Source organism: Carassius gibelio, chromosome A20 (genome assembly GCF_023724105.1).
Source record: "Carassius gibelio isolate Cgi1373 ecotype wild population from Czech Republic chromosome A20, carGib1.2-hapl.c, whole genome shotgun sequence".
In the NCBI taxonomy this organism is placed as follows: domain Eukaryota; kingdom Metazoa; phylum Chordata; class Actinopteri; order Cypriniformes; family Cyprinidae; genus Carassius; species Carassius gibelio.
In genome coordinates this window covers 3,727,566-3,743,893 of record NC_068390.1, presented here as the reverse complement: position 1 = coordinate 3,743,893, position 16,328 = coordinate 3,727,566, and the positions used below count along the sequence as shown (strand labels likewise).

At 41.6% G+C, this 16,328-nt stretch overlaps 1 protein-coding gene across 12 annotated transcripts in view; it reads left to right on the top strand.

The window, feature by feature from the left end:
- Positions 1-16,328, top strand: part of LOC127938205 (receptor-type tyrosine-protein phosphatase kappa) — a 149,240-nt gene that overhangs the window by 98,732 nt on the left and 34,180 nt on the right. For all 12 annotated transcript variants that reach the window (XM_052534656.1, XM_052534646.1, XM_052534645.1 and 9 more), the window contains one exon: positions 9,752-10,051. In XM_052534656.1, the coding sequence (XP_052390616.1) occupies positions 9,752-10,051 (300 nt within the window). The remainder of the gene's footprint in view (positions 1-9,751; positions 10,052-16,328) is intronic.

Below are 16,328 nucleotides of genomic sequence, written 5' to 3'. Positions count from 1 at the left end.
TGGAAGAGACTTAAAACATACAAAAAAATCACACTGATCACAAACTTTTGAGCAACAGTGTATGTATATATAGTTTTGATTACATTTTATTCAGTTATTTTAGTGCACCAAGTAAAACTAAAGTGAATTTAGAAATGTTGCCAAATCTAAATCAATAGCTAAAAAGTTCCAACATAAACATATTTCAAATTGTTATTATTTTTATTTATTTATTTATTTATTTGTTATATGTTTGTGAACTTTAACCCTAATTACCACACATAATTATTTTGTTAACATGGCTGTCTTTTATGAAATTATTTCTGTGGGTGCAGTCATGTTTGCAAATTTTTTGTGAAAGCTATTGTAATCACAATAACAAAAAATGTATGAAGAACAGCATACAATCGCCACTTTTTCAAACCAAACAGCATTCTGTCGGCCAACACATAAGCAGAAAACTCTGTATCATGTGGCTTTATGCTGTCATTTCCATTACTAAAGAAATGAGTTTTATTTAAAAAGTTTTTAACATTTTTAACATCACTGTTAGTGAACGATTGATACTTACTTAGATCATATTTACTCTTCTCTCCTAGCCTTACTATTCACAGCCTAGCCCTACTGCAGTGAGGTTAATGTAGACAAAAAACACTTTCTCTTTCTTCAGAAAATGTGTCTTCAGGTTTTCCTTTTGGACACACCTCAGCTTAAAGCAGTGCCGCTCCATGTTGTGAATCTTTTTCCTCCCATTCAGACTAATTCAAAAAGAGCCGATAAGTTTTCACCTGCATGAAGTGGCAGAACAACAGCAAATCGATGAGTCTATTCATCAGGTAGCTGTGCCATGGAGAATCATTGTGAATGAGATTAGCATTGATCTGAGGCTGGAGACGGACCCGCGTTACATCCACAGCCTCTGTGTAAATGTGTGTGAGTGTGTGTGTGTGTGTCCACGGACAATGATTCATCGTGAAATGGCACAAAGCACTGCCTCATGGGAAACAATAACTCTTGCTAATGAAATCAATGGCTTTGCTGTCTTGAAATGTCACTCTGTGTTGGGCTTGTTGGTTGGATGTTTTTGTAGTGTGCACTAGGTAGAGAAGATCTCTAGTAAACATGCAGTGTGTTTGCTGGCTGAATTACAGATCATAGGAAAGACAGACTGACAACTGCTGCATAAAACAAAGAAATAGACTTTCTATTACATTGTCTTCATGACAAATATACAGTATTATTCAGCAGGACAGATAAATATATGCTCTGATTTGCTGTCTTCCAGCTCACAGCTTTCATTTACTGTACACACACACTTTTTTGGTCCTAGACAGGTGAAAATAAAATATTAGACATTTGTTACAAATATTGGAATTACTGAATCGTTTCCAAGCATCTAGTGTGAGGACAAATCAGCTTTTCTGGGTACAGTGTGTGAGTGTTTTCAGTGTTTCAGGACAGGGTTTTCCATTACTCATTGTTTTTATTATTTTAACAGTACTTGGGAACGAATTATGGTTTCTTATGATTATCAGACGACTCAGACTGTGTTGTAATCATATAAATATATAATCTGATGTTTTCCACCAGAATATAAAAGCGCTATGGTTTAATGTTTAGGACAAAGAATAAAAGCAACCCATAATTACTCTTGTGCTGTCATTATATAAATTAATATTAATAATAATCATTTTTGTTCATTTTTGTTTTGTTCAGTAGTATTATAGTGATATTATTCAATTTGATTCCATTTTTATAAGTTGGTTAAATAATAATAATAATGATAGATAACTTTATAAAATTAAAGATTATTAAAATTGTTACCACATTTTGTTCTGCTTTTTAATGAAATAATGCTCATACAGTTTCATGGCCAATTTTCTCCATTCACCAGCCATTGACCGGTGTGGAAAATGTTCTAGGCTTGGTTTCCAAGTCTTCACTGAATAATTATTAACTTATTACTAATTTGAGGCAGGTGTAAGGCAAAGAAAAATTTAATTTTCTGCCAAGACTTTTTCTGTTAAATTACAAAATCTCTTTTAACCCTAAAACGCAGCACAATCCAATGCGTAATTCAAAATATCTGTGAAAAATCAATACACGGCTAGTCAGATCAGACTATTTTTTTGAGTGTGTGTTGGACAGACAGGAAGTGTGTGTTTTAAGACCCTGTCCAAAAGGACCGCTGCTTCCCGTGGAGTGAAGAAATCCCAGCTGACGCGGACGGTGTGAGGTGTGGAGGTGTCTGAGGGAAGTGTGCTCTGATTTGATCATGGAGAGGCTGATCAATAAAGCTTTATTACAGAGGAGTAATGCTTTAATCTAGCAACTTAATGCAGCTCTCCACTCGTATTGATCCCGGCTCAGAGAGACGGGAAGAGGGAGGCTGGTAATTGTTGGCAGGATAAATGTTATCTGTGTGTGGTTCTGGGTTTGATGGGCCGTGCCAAATCAGAGCAATTCGTTGCTGTTCACCACTACGTTTTATTGCGTGCTTGACATTTAAACTGATGGAGGATGTCAGGGATCTATCAGCCTTCAACACAATCATACCATCGCCACCAAGAGCTTTCTAAGAGTCGGGAGATGGTTTCTTCTCCTCAGATTTAAAGGGTTTTAGCATGTGAATGTGCAGCAAACCACTGATTGGCTGTTGTGGGTATGTACCAGGGTTTCCGTTGTCCGGTAATTGCCGGACATTGGCCGGAAAAAAAATGAAATGTCCGACAAAATTAAATCTCTCCGGTCAAATTGTCTGAATAAAATTGCCTAATAATCCCGCCCCCCCTAACACAATCTGAATTTGAGAATAAGCCTAAAATGTATGAAGCAAAAATACACCGAACTTTGGCTATGTTATGAAGGAACAGGCTCGTTTGAAAGTTATTAAACATTATTACATGGCTTGGTTGAATTCCAATGTGGAATGCGGTCTGTTATTTCTTGATATCAGACCGCTGCGAAGCACTAGCGGCGCCAGGATTTTGATTGTAGGTGGGCCTCCAGAAAACTGGATGGGCCAGTTAAAATAAGCCAAAAAAATAAATAAATAAATAAAAACGGGTTCCCCTTTCATCTCCGTTTCAGCGCTTTTCTGGGCACTGAGGACAGCGACTCAGTCTACCTGAATTTAATGTGTAATTAGCATAGGTAAAAAAAAAAAATTGTTTTAAATTGTTAAAAAGACATTTCAAGCTTTCTTAAGATATATTTCATGTCTGTGAGGCCTACGCTGAGTTTCGTTAAATTAATGAGATGCACTCCAGTTCACTAGCAATGCAAGCGAGGGCGCCTGCATGATTAGGCCTGTCGTCTGCTATATTTGCTTCTTATGTATTAAATCCAGGCAATTGGTTGATAAAAAAAAAAATTAAAATTAAGATACAATTTATACAAAACGAAATTCACTTCAAAAAAGTATTTCTACTAAACAAAACTTAATTAAGTGGTCAAAATCATGTCTGACCCGCTCCATGTCTCTCGATATTGCGCATCTTATCTTACTCGTGCGGTTCACTTTTCATAATCAACATAAATTAAAAAATAACATTATAATATTTTAACAAATATTAAATTAAATAAGCTTATTTATTTGGCTACAACATGTATAGTAGACCTAGAATCTCTATTTGTACAAATTGCTGCACATTCATTTCATTCTGAATTTTGCACACATAAGTTGAAAGACATTTGTTTGTGCATGCATGTAAAACATGTCTGCAACTTTTATCAAGTTCACTGATAATTATGCGTGCATTTATGAATTATTATCTTAATCTATAATGAAACAAGGACGAAACATATGCTTTGTTTGTTTAGAATTGAATGGATCGCAAATAGATCCGAATGAAGAAATGAACCAAAATGTTTTTTTTTTTCGTCTATTTGAAAATTAGGCTAATAAACATGTTGTATTTGGCGGCCTGATTATGTCATTTTTTACGTTACATAGCCTGCCTCCAGTTTTCCTCACCTTGACTAATTAAGAGGCGATACTTGACCGGCATATCATCAAAATGTCCGGAAAAGGAAACCTCTGCCGGTCACTTTGACCATTTTTTTCTAGCGGAAACTCTGGTATGTACACATCACGAGAAGAGAAACGTGGGTAATTTAGTGTTGGGTGTAATGCATTACTAAGTAGTAAATTACTGTAATTTAATTACTTTTCCCTTGAAAAATTAAGGGATCACACTTTGAAATTTAATTACAGTTAGTTACTTTTGATGTAATTAAATAGTATTAAGTACTGTATAAATGATATAAAACAATAATGGATTTAACATCAAAATGTAGACATTACCACAAGATTCCTGAAGACTCTGGAGACACGTCTTTAGCTTCATTGGATTAAGCTCTGATTCTGATTTGATCCATTATTTCTGAATAAGTGTGTTGACTGTGAGGGAGCTGTAACGGGGAGAGAATGAGTGTTTCTGTGTTACTGAAGGGGTGGGCGATATATCGTTTAGACCATAATATCCAAATTGTTGTCTGGACGATATGCAAAATTGGGATATCATCCGACCTCCCAAACATGAAAAGAGCTGAAGGAAGTTAAAGAGAAAACAAACAATGCACACTTTAACCTTCTAAACAATTATATGTTGCGATTTTAGTAATGTAGGGGTTTGTTTGACTGTATTTTATGTGTGTTTGTTTTTTTTGTTTTTTTTTGGACAAAATCACGATCGTACCTCAATGAGTAAGCTGCTACTAATTGGCAATACAACTACGGCGTTCTTACCTGTGTGTTATGACGTTTTTTAGTTGAAGCAACAATCCAAAAACATAAAGCGGATGTACGATTTATAAAATAGCTGCTAGAAAATGCAAATATGCGTTGTTTGCGGAAAACTGAAGTCTGAAGTTAAAAAGTTTTTCTTAAATGTCTGTGGCGTCCTCAAGTGACGAGCTTCGTGATTGCATCATTAGAAAAATGATGAGTGTAAAAGATGGAATACATTTTTCCCGAGAGATCCACCGGAATAGCCTCTGAACACCAACAGGGCTTCTTTTAACTTCTAGAAAAAACTTTTTTTTTGTACAAACTAAAACGTTTTTATTAATACGGTGAACTGCCCATAATGCCTCAGTGCCCCTGACGTCTTACGTCATTACAGTGCGCCGTGCGTATGTTACTCAGTCACTTGTTATCTAGCTTCAAGCGCAACATCACAAAAATGAACGAAGAAAGCAAAAATACACAGTCCTCCTCAAAACCAGTGCCAGAAGAGCTAACAGCGAGACGTGGGTCAGCTTCTTTAGCCTGGAGATGCTTTGGTTTTGACAAAAAAGACGAGCAACAAAAGTCGCCCATCTGTAATATTTTGTCGCATGCAGATCACCGTAAAGCAGAGCGCCACAACCAACCTCTTCCATCATCTCCGTATAACACACAAAACACAGTTTGAAGAGTATCAAAGGCTTGGTGCTGAACAAAACAGCACTGCTGCAACAAACACGGTACAAAGAAAATAACAGACACAACAGACCTTTCACAAAGAAACAGAAACATTCACAAAGAAAACACCATATGACAAAAAAAGCGAAAAGTGGAAAACGATTACAAACTCTGTAACAAGTTTTACTGCAAGGTCTATGTTGCCAGTTCAATCAGTCGAGAAGGATGGGTTTCAAGAAATGTTACAGACTTTAGATCCCACATATAATCTGCCTTCAAGGAGATATTTCAGTGAAACTGCTCTACCAAAACCGTTCAAGACAAACGCTGTCCCAGAAATTGCAGAAGGTCACCTATTATGCCACGACCTCTGACCTGTGGTCCAGCAGAACCTCGGAGCCGTACTGCAGAGCAGTGTCTGTGTTATTTTGTACCTTTTGTCTTTTTTTATCCTCATTTATATTAATATAATGTGCAAAAATGTAATATTGTGTTGTGTTCTAATGTTCTCTAACTTTTTTTTAAAACGGTAGTCACATTGTTGTTAGTGTATTACTTTTAGAGTACTGTTTGCAAAGCACAAAGTTAATTTATTAAGTACATATATTGCAAAATGATTGCAAAATGATCGTCTGAATATCGATATCGAGATATTGATAAAAAATATTGAGATATACATTTTCGTCAATATCGCCCACCCCTAGAAGGAAGTTGTTTCGTCATCCTGCAGAGCTCCACATTAAAACCTCAGGGAGACTTTCTGTCTGGCTGCCTGTTTCTTTCTCACATTCAGATGCCAAAAGCCTGGCATTAAACAAGATCAAATCAATTACCAGACTTTTTAGCATGTGTGTAACAGAAGCTGTTGGACTGTAAAATCCTCAGAGATAAATCGCTTTTCTAAATTCACCATCACAGCTTCGTAACAAGCCGGACATCTTCAACTCAGAAATCCCTTTTAATTGACCTCTAGACAGCAGTTACTTGACCACAGCTGTGATTTGTCAAGAGTGGGTTCTCTGTCTCTGTTTGTGATGTTGGAGTCAGCTCTTTCACTGATGAACTTATATATTACTGGTAACACATCAACTAATTATTTCTGAGCCTGCATATTACTAGCATATTGCCATATATACTGTAAGCACTCATGTAGTCTCTGTTTTAATGGAGAAGACAAACATGAATGTGTGGAATGAAGAAAGACTGAATGAATAAAGGACAACAGATCAGATGCTATTAAAATTCAATCACTCCTCTCTCTAAAAACATCCACTGAACTATATTCTTCCATTCCTTTGCACAAACAGTTTTTTAATTTTTTTATGGTCATTCAGAATGTGCAAGTTTAGTTGTTCACATGGTCTGATCCAACGCTTGCCGGATGATTTCATTCATCCCTAGCCTTTCTGGACACCTAGTATCCTATCTTCATGTAACATAACAACTTTTTTAGCATAATGAGGATTTTAATGTCACGGACAGTTCAGCTAGTTTGACCAAATGGCAGATTACAGCGAGCTTTCTTTGATGAACTGTGGTTGCCTTGAGTCAGAGTATCAAATTAAAGGAAGCTGAAGCCTTGAAAGCTCGTCATGAGACTCCTGTGTTTGTTTGGTTTTTAAATGTAGAATTGGACATTGACACTGAATCTGCCTAATGATGCAGGTCTTCCTCAAGCTGGCAGCGCACCTGCTATAAGAACATTCGTTCTCATATCAGGCCAAAAGTCTTGTTTTCTTTGCTTTTCTGAAGATTTGTGACAATCATGAGCCAGAGAGAGAATATGTAACCCAAAGGGATTTTGGGAAACGCTTTGTTATAAACAAGCTTGGAGCAAACAGTCATTCACTGTACTGTGTTAACAAGTTCCTCATCTGTATTCAGAGCATGTCAGAGCATTTGTATCATATCAGGACACAACTCTGTATAATGACATGGGTATGACACAGGTATTACAAGGAGAGGGTGACTTATGAGGACATAACCCATGTCCCCATTTTTCAAAACACTTATAAATCATACAGAATGAGTTTTTTTGAGAAAGTAAAAATGCACAAAGTTTCCTGTGAGGGTTAGGGTTAGGTGTAGGGTTGGTGAAGGGAGATAGAATATACAGTTTGTACAGAATAAAAACCATTACACCTATGGGATGAACACCTTACACAAAAACAAACGTGTGTGTGTGTGTGTGTGTGCGTGTGTGTGTGTGTGTCGTTTACTCTTCTGCCCTCGGTTCACATGCCACCCGCTGATCTGGGTTTCTGCTTCTGTTCTTTCCCAGAGTTCTCTCCTCTTACATCATGTTCTCTCACCTGCCCCTGGCTTTCATTCCATGTCATACTTACATTGTTTTTCATGTTAACATGCCTTTCTAGAACATTCATGCCTGAGTTACATATAAAAAGGTTAAAGCCGTGTAATGTTTAATCCAAATTCCATAACTGATGCTGCTTCCATTTCACTGTGACGTTAATTACACTTGAGCACAATATAGCTATATACAATATCAGTTCTGAGGATCGTTTATGTAGTCATTTTATGCGAATTGTCTAGACCTAGAACCATGTAGTAAAACTATATTACTAAAACTTTCTGTAAATCTACTGTAAAAAGATACATTGCTCTGAGAAAAAAAAAAAAAAAAACTATGATTTGTAATCAATGAAATCAGAAGTGAAATCATTCTCTAGCTTGAAGTGTTTGCATCCACATATTTGTGTGGAGTATGTTTTCTACTTGGTATTTGTATTTATTTATAAAGCACTTTTCACAACTTCTGGGATCATTTTTATGTTATCTGAATAATAGCAGATCTGGTTTAATGTTTAAGACATTTGAATCAAACTGCAGGAAAATACATGTTTACTGTGAAAACCGTTTCTGTGTGCTTTTGCATTGATGTGTGTATAATCTATTGAGTTTTCTAACACCTGGTCTCTGACCCACACACTTCAGCTTAGTCCTGACTGACTCTCAGGTCAAAGGTTATTTAAGGCTGGGAATAGACCCGGTTTGACTTTATTGAGAGGTTTGCTGATTTATGGCTGCACACGAAGGTTACAGTTTAGTTGGAGTTGAGGTTAAGTCAAAGATGAATGTAAGGGTCAAAGTGTACTGGACATTGAGCCATAACCAACCATCTACATCTGCATCTCATGACCAACCATCAACACAGAAGAACAATTCATCCCAGAGAGAAGACGGCTGCGTGTGTGTTGCTTGCTTTAGCATGATGCAGTGTGTGTGTGTGTGTGTGTGTGTGTGTGTGCAGTATTGACACTGATGAACTGTGTGCCACAGGTGAGTTACTCTGTTACAGTAATTACAAGACATCTTGGAGTACTGCACTGATGCATTATGGGGAGGTGTTGTAAGAAGCCTCTCTCTCACTGATGTATAGGCTAGTTTAGAGATGCTTCAAGTGTGTGTGTGTGTGTGTGTGTGTGTGTGTGTGAGTGTGTGTATGAAGGGGCCTTTATCTGGTCCACAGGTGCCTCATTTGCTTTCACAGGACTTCCCGTCTCTCTCTCTCTCTTTCTCTCTCTCTCTCTCTCCGATCGTACCAGTTCCCTCTTGCTTTTCACTTCAGCCTTTTTTTAATCTAAACATCAGAAAAAGATATGTAAAACCAAACACTGTGATTTTCAAGCTGAGATTAAAACTAAACAAGGCATTTCTGTGAATCCTGTTGTTAAAAACTTGTTTTTTTTTTTTTTCTTCAGAATTTGAAAGTTGCTATGAAACTGAGATAGTCATATCTTCGCTGTTTGTTACATGCATCTAAGTAAAATAGATTATCAGAAATATTTGGGTTCATGCATGGGTTGTTGATTGGATGCAGGCGAATCGGAATATGAGATTTAAGAGAAAACCTGCAAACATCATGTTTCACAGGAAGATCTAGACATGATTATGAGTTCAAAAATGAAAGGTGAAAAAATTAAACATGAGCATGAATGACACGTTTACGAGATCTATAACATGCATCATTTTAATGGTTTGGGTGGCAATAAAACTTTGTAAGAAACCTGTATAATATGTCATGGATTGATTGTCACTCAGATCTCTCAGGTGCAGAAACAATCATAAAAGACATAACAAAAAATGTGGAGTGAGATGAGCTGATATTGCAAGCAATTGTGGAACAGATGTAAATAAATGAATGTCTGTATCATTTCATCACGCTTTTATTTTGCCTCCAGGAGGGGGACAACTTCTGAGTCCCATTTTAACAACGAGCTGTGTTTGTGAATCACTAAAGTACATTAAGTTTTCTTCCCGATAGGTGAACATGTTTCAGCGTACGAGTCCTCTGAGTGTGAATAGTGTCTGCTAGTGTAACCCGTCTCTCGTCTTCTCTCTCAGAACCCATGCGGACCCCCAAGAGTCTGAAGATCGCAGAGACGCAGGCGCGCTTCATCGCCGTGGACTGGGAGTCGCTGGGCTACAACATCACCCGCTGTCACACCTTCAACGTCACCATCTGCTACCACTACCACAAAACCAACCAGAGCAAAGCCGACTGCCTGGAGATGGACCCCAAAGCCCCCCGACACGTGGTGGGCAACCTGCCGCCCAACACCAACGTCAGCTTGAAGATGATCCTCACCAACCCTGAGGGACGCAAAGAGAGCGACGAGACCATCATCCAGACAGAGGAGGACGGTACGAGAACCACTTCCCAACCCTACTGTCCACAACAGCATAAGTCTTTCAGATAACTGTTCAAATGTAAACTACTTCAATTCAGAATTCACACATTTTATTGAACAAAAAGGAATACAACAACGTCAGCTCTCATTTTATTTATTCTTCAGGGGAAACTGATTATCTTTGGCTTTTTCTGTGGCATTTCATTCTTATGGCATTTAATTCCTATTTAAAACCGAAGTTGAAGCAGTGTCACAAAATATGAGATCGATGTGTTCAGTTCAGTGACTGGCTAGAAAGCACAGGTCTGCGTCATCAGGTCCTTAGCGTTTCCCTGCATTATTCTTGAAAATGAACTCTTTATGTCCAGTAACCGAGATGTTGTGCATGAGATCGCATTGCAGTGGAGAATTCAAATGTTTTGGAATCATCGTTTTACCTCTGTCTAGGGCTGTGCAAAAAATTGAATGCGATTTTCATGCGCATCTCATCAGTAAAGACGCTCCTGTAATTAGAAGTATATCTCAAGCACATGTGTCAGATCAGGGTTGCCAGGTTTTCACAACAAATCCTGCCCAGTTGCTTCTCAAAACTAGTCCAAAAGTAGCCCAATCGCGTTTCCAGGAGGTTCCCCGATAAAAATTGCTTGGCCCCTAGACTTCCAGTTACTCACCAAGACATTTGGACAAATCTTGTGAAAAGTCTTCCCAGAAGAGTGGAATATTTTTTAGGCGCAAATCTTAATATCTGTGTGTTTAGAATGCAGAGTTAATAAAGTCCCTGTTGCTGTAATGGTCAGATGTCACAATACATTTGTTCATATAGATCTCACATCTCAGAAACACACTGGTCTGCTGAGATGTTGTAAGATCAGGTGACTGACAATATGTCCAAATAACCATGTGTGGCAATGGCCCATTTAAAAATGTTTGCATGCTGACGGTTAAAGCCTCTCTCTCACAGAAAAACAGATCAAGACGAGTCAGGAATGTATAAATATAACTTTTTTATTCAAAAGAGGAGATGAGCGAGGCAAATGATTCAAATAAGGATAAAGGCAGGAATGTATTGAACAGTTGAACACAAGTACACCTGACAGTCATAAGTGGGTTACGCTGTGAAGATGCTGCTGTGATTTCTTGACACATCTGGGACATGCACATCACTTGCACAACTTTATGTTCTTGATGTGAATAGCATTGCAGCACAATAAAGGCCACCGTCAGCGGCTCCATGGGCTGAATGCTAGCAGAGCCAGGTTTAGGTGTGCGCCGGTAACAGGAACACTATTTGTTGTTTTCATCTGCACATATATGCAAATGACTTTTGAAGCTAACGTTTTCTTGTTTTGATGAGTTGACACACTCCTACTAGTGTGCTATCACACCTGCCCCCTTCTTTTGTGTTGTGGTGATGGGCTTTTTTATCCTGCAGAATGATTTATAGTGAACGCTCTTATAATGTGTGCAGTCTCACAGTTACAGAATTAATGTTGTGCCCACATTTAATATTACCTATGCAAAGAAATGCATTCTGTATGTAGGCACAATTTATATTTGTCATCAAAGCTAATGTCACTCATGGAAGCCGAAACCTTTGCATCAGAGGTTTTTAGGAATCATGAGAATCATGTTTTTCACTGGTACTGTTCTCAACTTTGTCCCCATATGTGTACTATTTTTTTCTGATACTGTTATGGATATATGAATATAAATTGACTTTATCTGCAGTACAGAGCCACTTGTAAGCAAAAAAGAGCCGCTTCTTTTTGTCTTATAAAGTATCCTGTTACTGTTTCAATGTAAGAAACCACTGTAAACGGCTCAATCTGTGATCTTGAACAATTCCAGACCTTTTTACAAACCCGTCTGACCAATTGTAACCCATTTGTGAATCACTAGCTAAAAAACAGCTACAACAAAAGAAGCATGCTTGACATTATTGCTGAACAACCCAGTCTCATGGCAAATGCGTACCTCTGCAACACGGTCTCACTCCAACTCCAACTCACTGCCCCTAAACCTACCATTTGTCAATAAGACACAATTTATAACAGGCAGATACAAATACCGTCATGATTTATATATATAAAGCTATAAAGGCACGAGCCGCACAGCTGGCTTCAGCGTCTGCGTTTTCAGCAAGCGCTCTGTGTGTGCATGTCATTCTGTCTTGTCAGTCTTATTTATTGTTGTTTGTCACTATTAGCTCCTCAAAGAGTAAGCAATAGTCATAGAGCAAAGCTAAGACGAGACATCTGAAAGGCGAATCCAGATTGTGTTTCAGATTGTGTGTTCATCACGAGTGAGAATACACGGTCTGTGCGCGGTCTTCCTGGGATTGAGGCACGCTGTTTCGGCTCTTGGGGGAGCCAACTGCCTGCACTGGTACAAGCCAGTGTGGACGCTTCGATCCCGGAGGACTCTCTCGAGGGGGAGTCTTCGCCAGCGTTCCTCGCGGTGTCGGTCCTGCTTTTGCCGAGGTGGAGCGGCGCCCGCACTCGCTGGGTTCGCAGATAAGATCTGCTGGAGGGTAGGGAGACGGGCGCGTCCCTATCTCCTACCTCACCCGCCAGATCTGCCCGATCTCCAGGTGCGGAAGCCAGAGTGCTGCGGTCCTTCCCCCCGAGTGACAGCCGTGACGCACCATCTTTTTTTCTCCGAGGAGATTAAAACAGAGGGCGTCGATGAGCTCGCAGTTGCACAAACATAAGCTGCATAAACATCAGTTGCACAGACAAACAGTTACACAAGCATCAGTTTCACAAACATATTATGCCTAACTGTATAACGAGCAGCATTAATGAGGAGCGCAGCTCACGCAGTCAGCTCTCGAAATAAAAATAAAAATAAGGGGGCTGACTGTGCTTCTCGCATATCTAAGGACGGGGCGAAGACGGCTCTGCCTATCTCCACCCATATTCCCTAGATTTAGAGTTCATCTCGAGGTTCGGAAGCACGCGAAGCGGTTCCTTCCCCCTCTGTGAACTCGCAGCTGCAGCTACTTATCTCCGAGGAGATTTATATTGTTTGTGTGACTAAGCGGCTCGCGTGTTGCCGAGGCAACGCGTGTACTACATCATTTTCAGTTTTGATGTAAATCTTACCAAATCCAGACCGTCTTTACTCGTCTGATTGGTTAACTGCATTAATTCTGAGGAATTAAATTCAGCATCTATCTGACAATGAGAAGTTAGATATGAACTATATTAACAATGCAGACCATGTTTACTCGTCTGATTGTTTGTTTGCATTAAATTCTGAGGAATACAATGACACTTATCTCACTCTGAGAATTATATATACTGGAGGGGCTGCTGGGCGAGAGCAGCCCTCCCAGTCTGTAGTCAGAGCATTGCCACCCGCGCTCCCCCTGCGTCGGGACCGGAAGCTGAAGCAACGCTCTGAACCAGGGTTTTTTCCAGCCTAAGGCGGATCTGAGGGCCGTACTTCAGGCTGTGAGGCCCTCTGTTAGGAAGTCCTTACACTTTTCGGCCACGACTGCAGAGGGCGGCCCCAACTGGGGTGGAGTGGCGTACACCGCATTACAAGGTTCCCGTCTCGCCTCAGCGCCCTCTGGGGGCCGGTCTGCCAACCCTGCCAGTCTTCCAGGGCGCAGCGGTCCCCAGCGAGCATCATTCTCAGTATTTTCCGCCCTTGTGTGTAGCGGGGCTGAGACGCTCGCTGCCCCTGCGGGGGCCTATTACACCAGAGGTCAGTCTCAAGGGACTGATTCCCTTAGTAGATTATTTAGCAGCGTGAAGACTACTACCAAATGTATCTCAATGGGTCCTGCACGCAGTAGAAAAAGCTACCGTATTCAGTTCGGCTCTGTACCGCCGATATTTAACGGGGTCATTCCGACAATGGTCGGCCCCGGGCAGGGTCTGGTTATGGAACAGGAAGTGAAACCCTATTAGAGAAGGAGGCCATCGAGATGGTCCCTTCTCAAGACAGGGAGTCCAGGTTCTACAGCTGGTATTTCACAGTTCCAAAGAAGGATGGGGGGTTGCGTCAAATTATAGACTTGAGGGTCTTAAATCATTCAGTTATGAGATTGAAGTTCAAAATGCTCACGGTCAAGCATGTTGTAGATCAGATCAGGTCCGAGGTCTGGTCTGTCACAATAGATCTCAAAGATGCATACTTCCACATTTCCATCCTTCCACAACACAGGAAGTTTCTGAGGTTCACTTTCGGGGGCGAAGCCTACCAATATCGAATACTTCCCTTCGGTCTTGCACTCTCACCCCGCATGTTCACAAGATGTGTAGACGCGGCTCTGGTCCCCCTGCACATGCAGGGTTTCCGCATTCTTAACCACATCGACGACTGGTTGATTTTAGCTCAGTCAAGAGCAGGTTGCGGCTCGGCATCGAGGTGTCGTTCTCGCACATATGGGGGAGCTGGGTTTGAGACTGAACGCCAATAAGAGTGTGCTTTCTCCGGTTCAGAGAACCACCTATCTAGGCGTAGTATGGGATTCGACCGTGATGCAGGCATGATTGTCCCCTGCTCGTATCAAGTCGATACGCATCTCAGTCGAGAGAGTCAAAGAAGGCCAGTCACTCACTGTCAAACAATCTCAGAGATTGTTGGGTCTGATGGCAGCTGCGTCCAACGTGATACCTCTTGGCCTGCTGTACATGAGACCCCTACAGTGGTGGCTCAAGACCAAGGGATTTTCCCCGAGGGCCAATCTACTTCGCACTATCAAGGTCACGCGGCGCTGCCTCCGTGCCTTAGACATGTGGAAGAAACCTTGGTTCTTGAAACAGGGCCCGGTGCTGGGAGCTCCTTGTCGCCGTGTAACACTAGCGACGGACGCATCCCTCACCGGCTGGGGTGCAGTCATGAGTGGCCACCCTGCCCGTGGTCTGTGGAGCGATCGCCATCTAACATGGCATATCAATTGTCTAGAAATGCTAGCAGTTTATCGTGCACTGAAGCACTTCCTCCCAGACCTGAGGGGTCACCATGTGTTGGTGCGCACCGACAACACATCGGTGGTCTCTTATATCAACCACCAGGGAGGTCTGCGTTCGCGCCCTTTGTACAAGCTGGCGCACCAGATCCTGGTGTGGTCCCAGAGCAAACTCCTCTCATTAAGAGCAGTATATATTCCTGGGAAACAAAATATGGGAGCAGACATACTGTCGAGGCAGGGGCCGAGGCCCGGGGAATGGAAACTTCACCCACAAATAGTGAAGCAGATATGGAGAATATTTGGCAGGGCTCAAGTAGACCTATTTGCATCTCAAGAGATGTCGCAATGCCCCCTTTGGTTCTCTCTAGTTCATCCAGCTCCTCTGGGACTGGACGTCATGGTACAGACTTGGCCAAGGCTTCGTCTGTACGCATATCCCCTTATTGCTATGCTAACGGGAATTCTGGCGAGAGTACGCCGGGACGGGGTCCGTCTGTTGTTAGTAGCCCCGTTCTGGCCGGGCCGAGTATGGTTCTCAGATCTAGTCTCGCTCCTCGACGGCTCTCCGTGGGAGATACCGATCAGGACGGACCTACTCTCGCAGGCACAGGGTACGATAATTCACCCTCGCCTGGAGTTGTGGTAGCTGTGGGTGTGGCCCCGAGGGGGCACAACTGTTAGCAGCCGGTTTCTCAACCGAGGTTGTTGATACCCTTCTCCAATCAAGAGCTCCCTCAACGAGGAAACTGTACACCCTGAGGTGGAAACTCTTCACCTCATGGTGCAGAGACCACCAGTTAGACCCAGCAAACTGCCCGGTTGGTACAGTTCTGGAGTTTCTACAGGCTAGGCTCTCTGCAGGGTTGACCCACTCCATGTTGAAGGTCTATGTGGCGGCTATTGCGGCCTACCACGCCCTTCTCGATGGCCAGTCTCTGGGAAGACACCCCCTAGTTACACGTTCCCTTCATGGTGCGCTGAGGTTGAGACCTCCAGTACGGTCCCGTGTTCCCCCCCTGGGACTTGGGTGTGGTGTTAGAGGCTCTTTACAAATCTCCATTCAACCGATTCAATATATCTCAGATAGACATCTGACTCTTAAAACTGCCTTTCTGTTGGCCATTACCTCTCTGAGGAGAGTAGGAGATTTACAGGCCCTCTCAGTGGCCCTTACCTATCTTGATTTTGCACCTGGCATGACCAAAGTGTTCATTTACCCTCGAGCGAGATATGTTCCTAAGGTGCCCTCTATCACACCACAACCTGTAGTGCTGCAGGCCTTCTGTCCTACTCCCTTTCGGGAGCCCGACCAAGAGAAGCTAAATTGTGTGTGTCCAGCTCGAGCTCTGGATGCATACGCCCACAG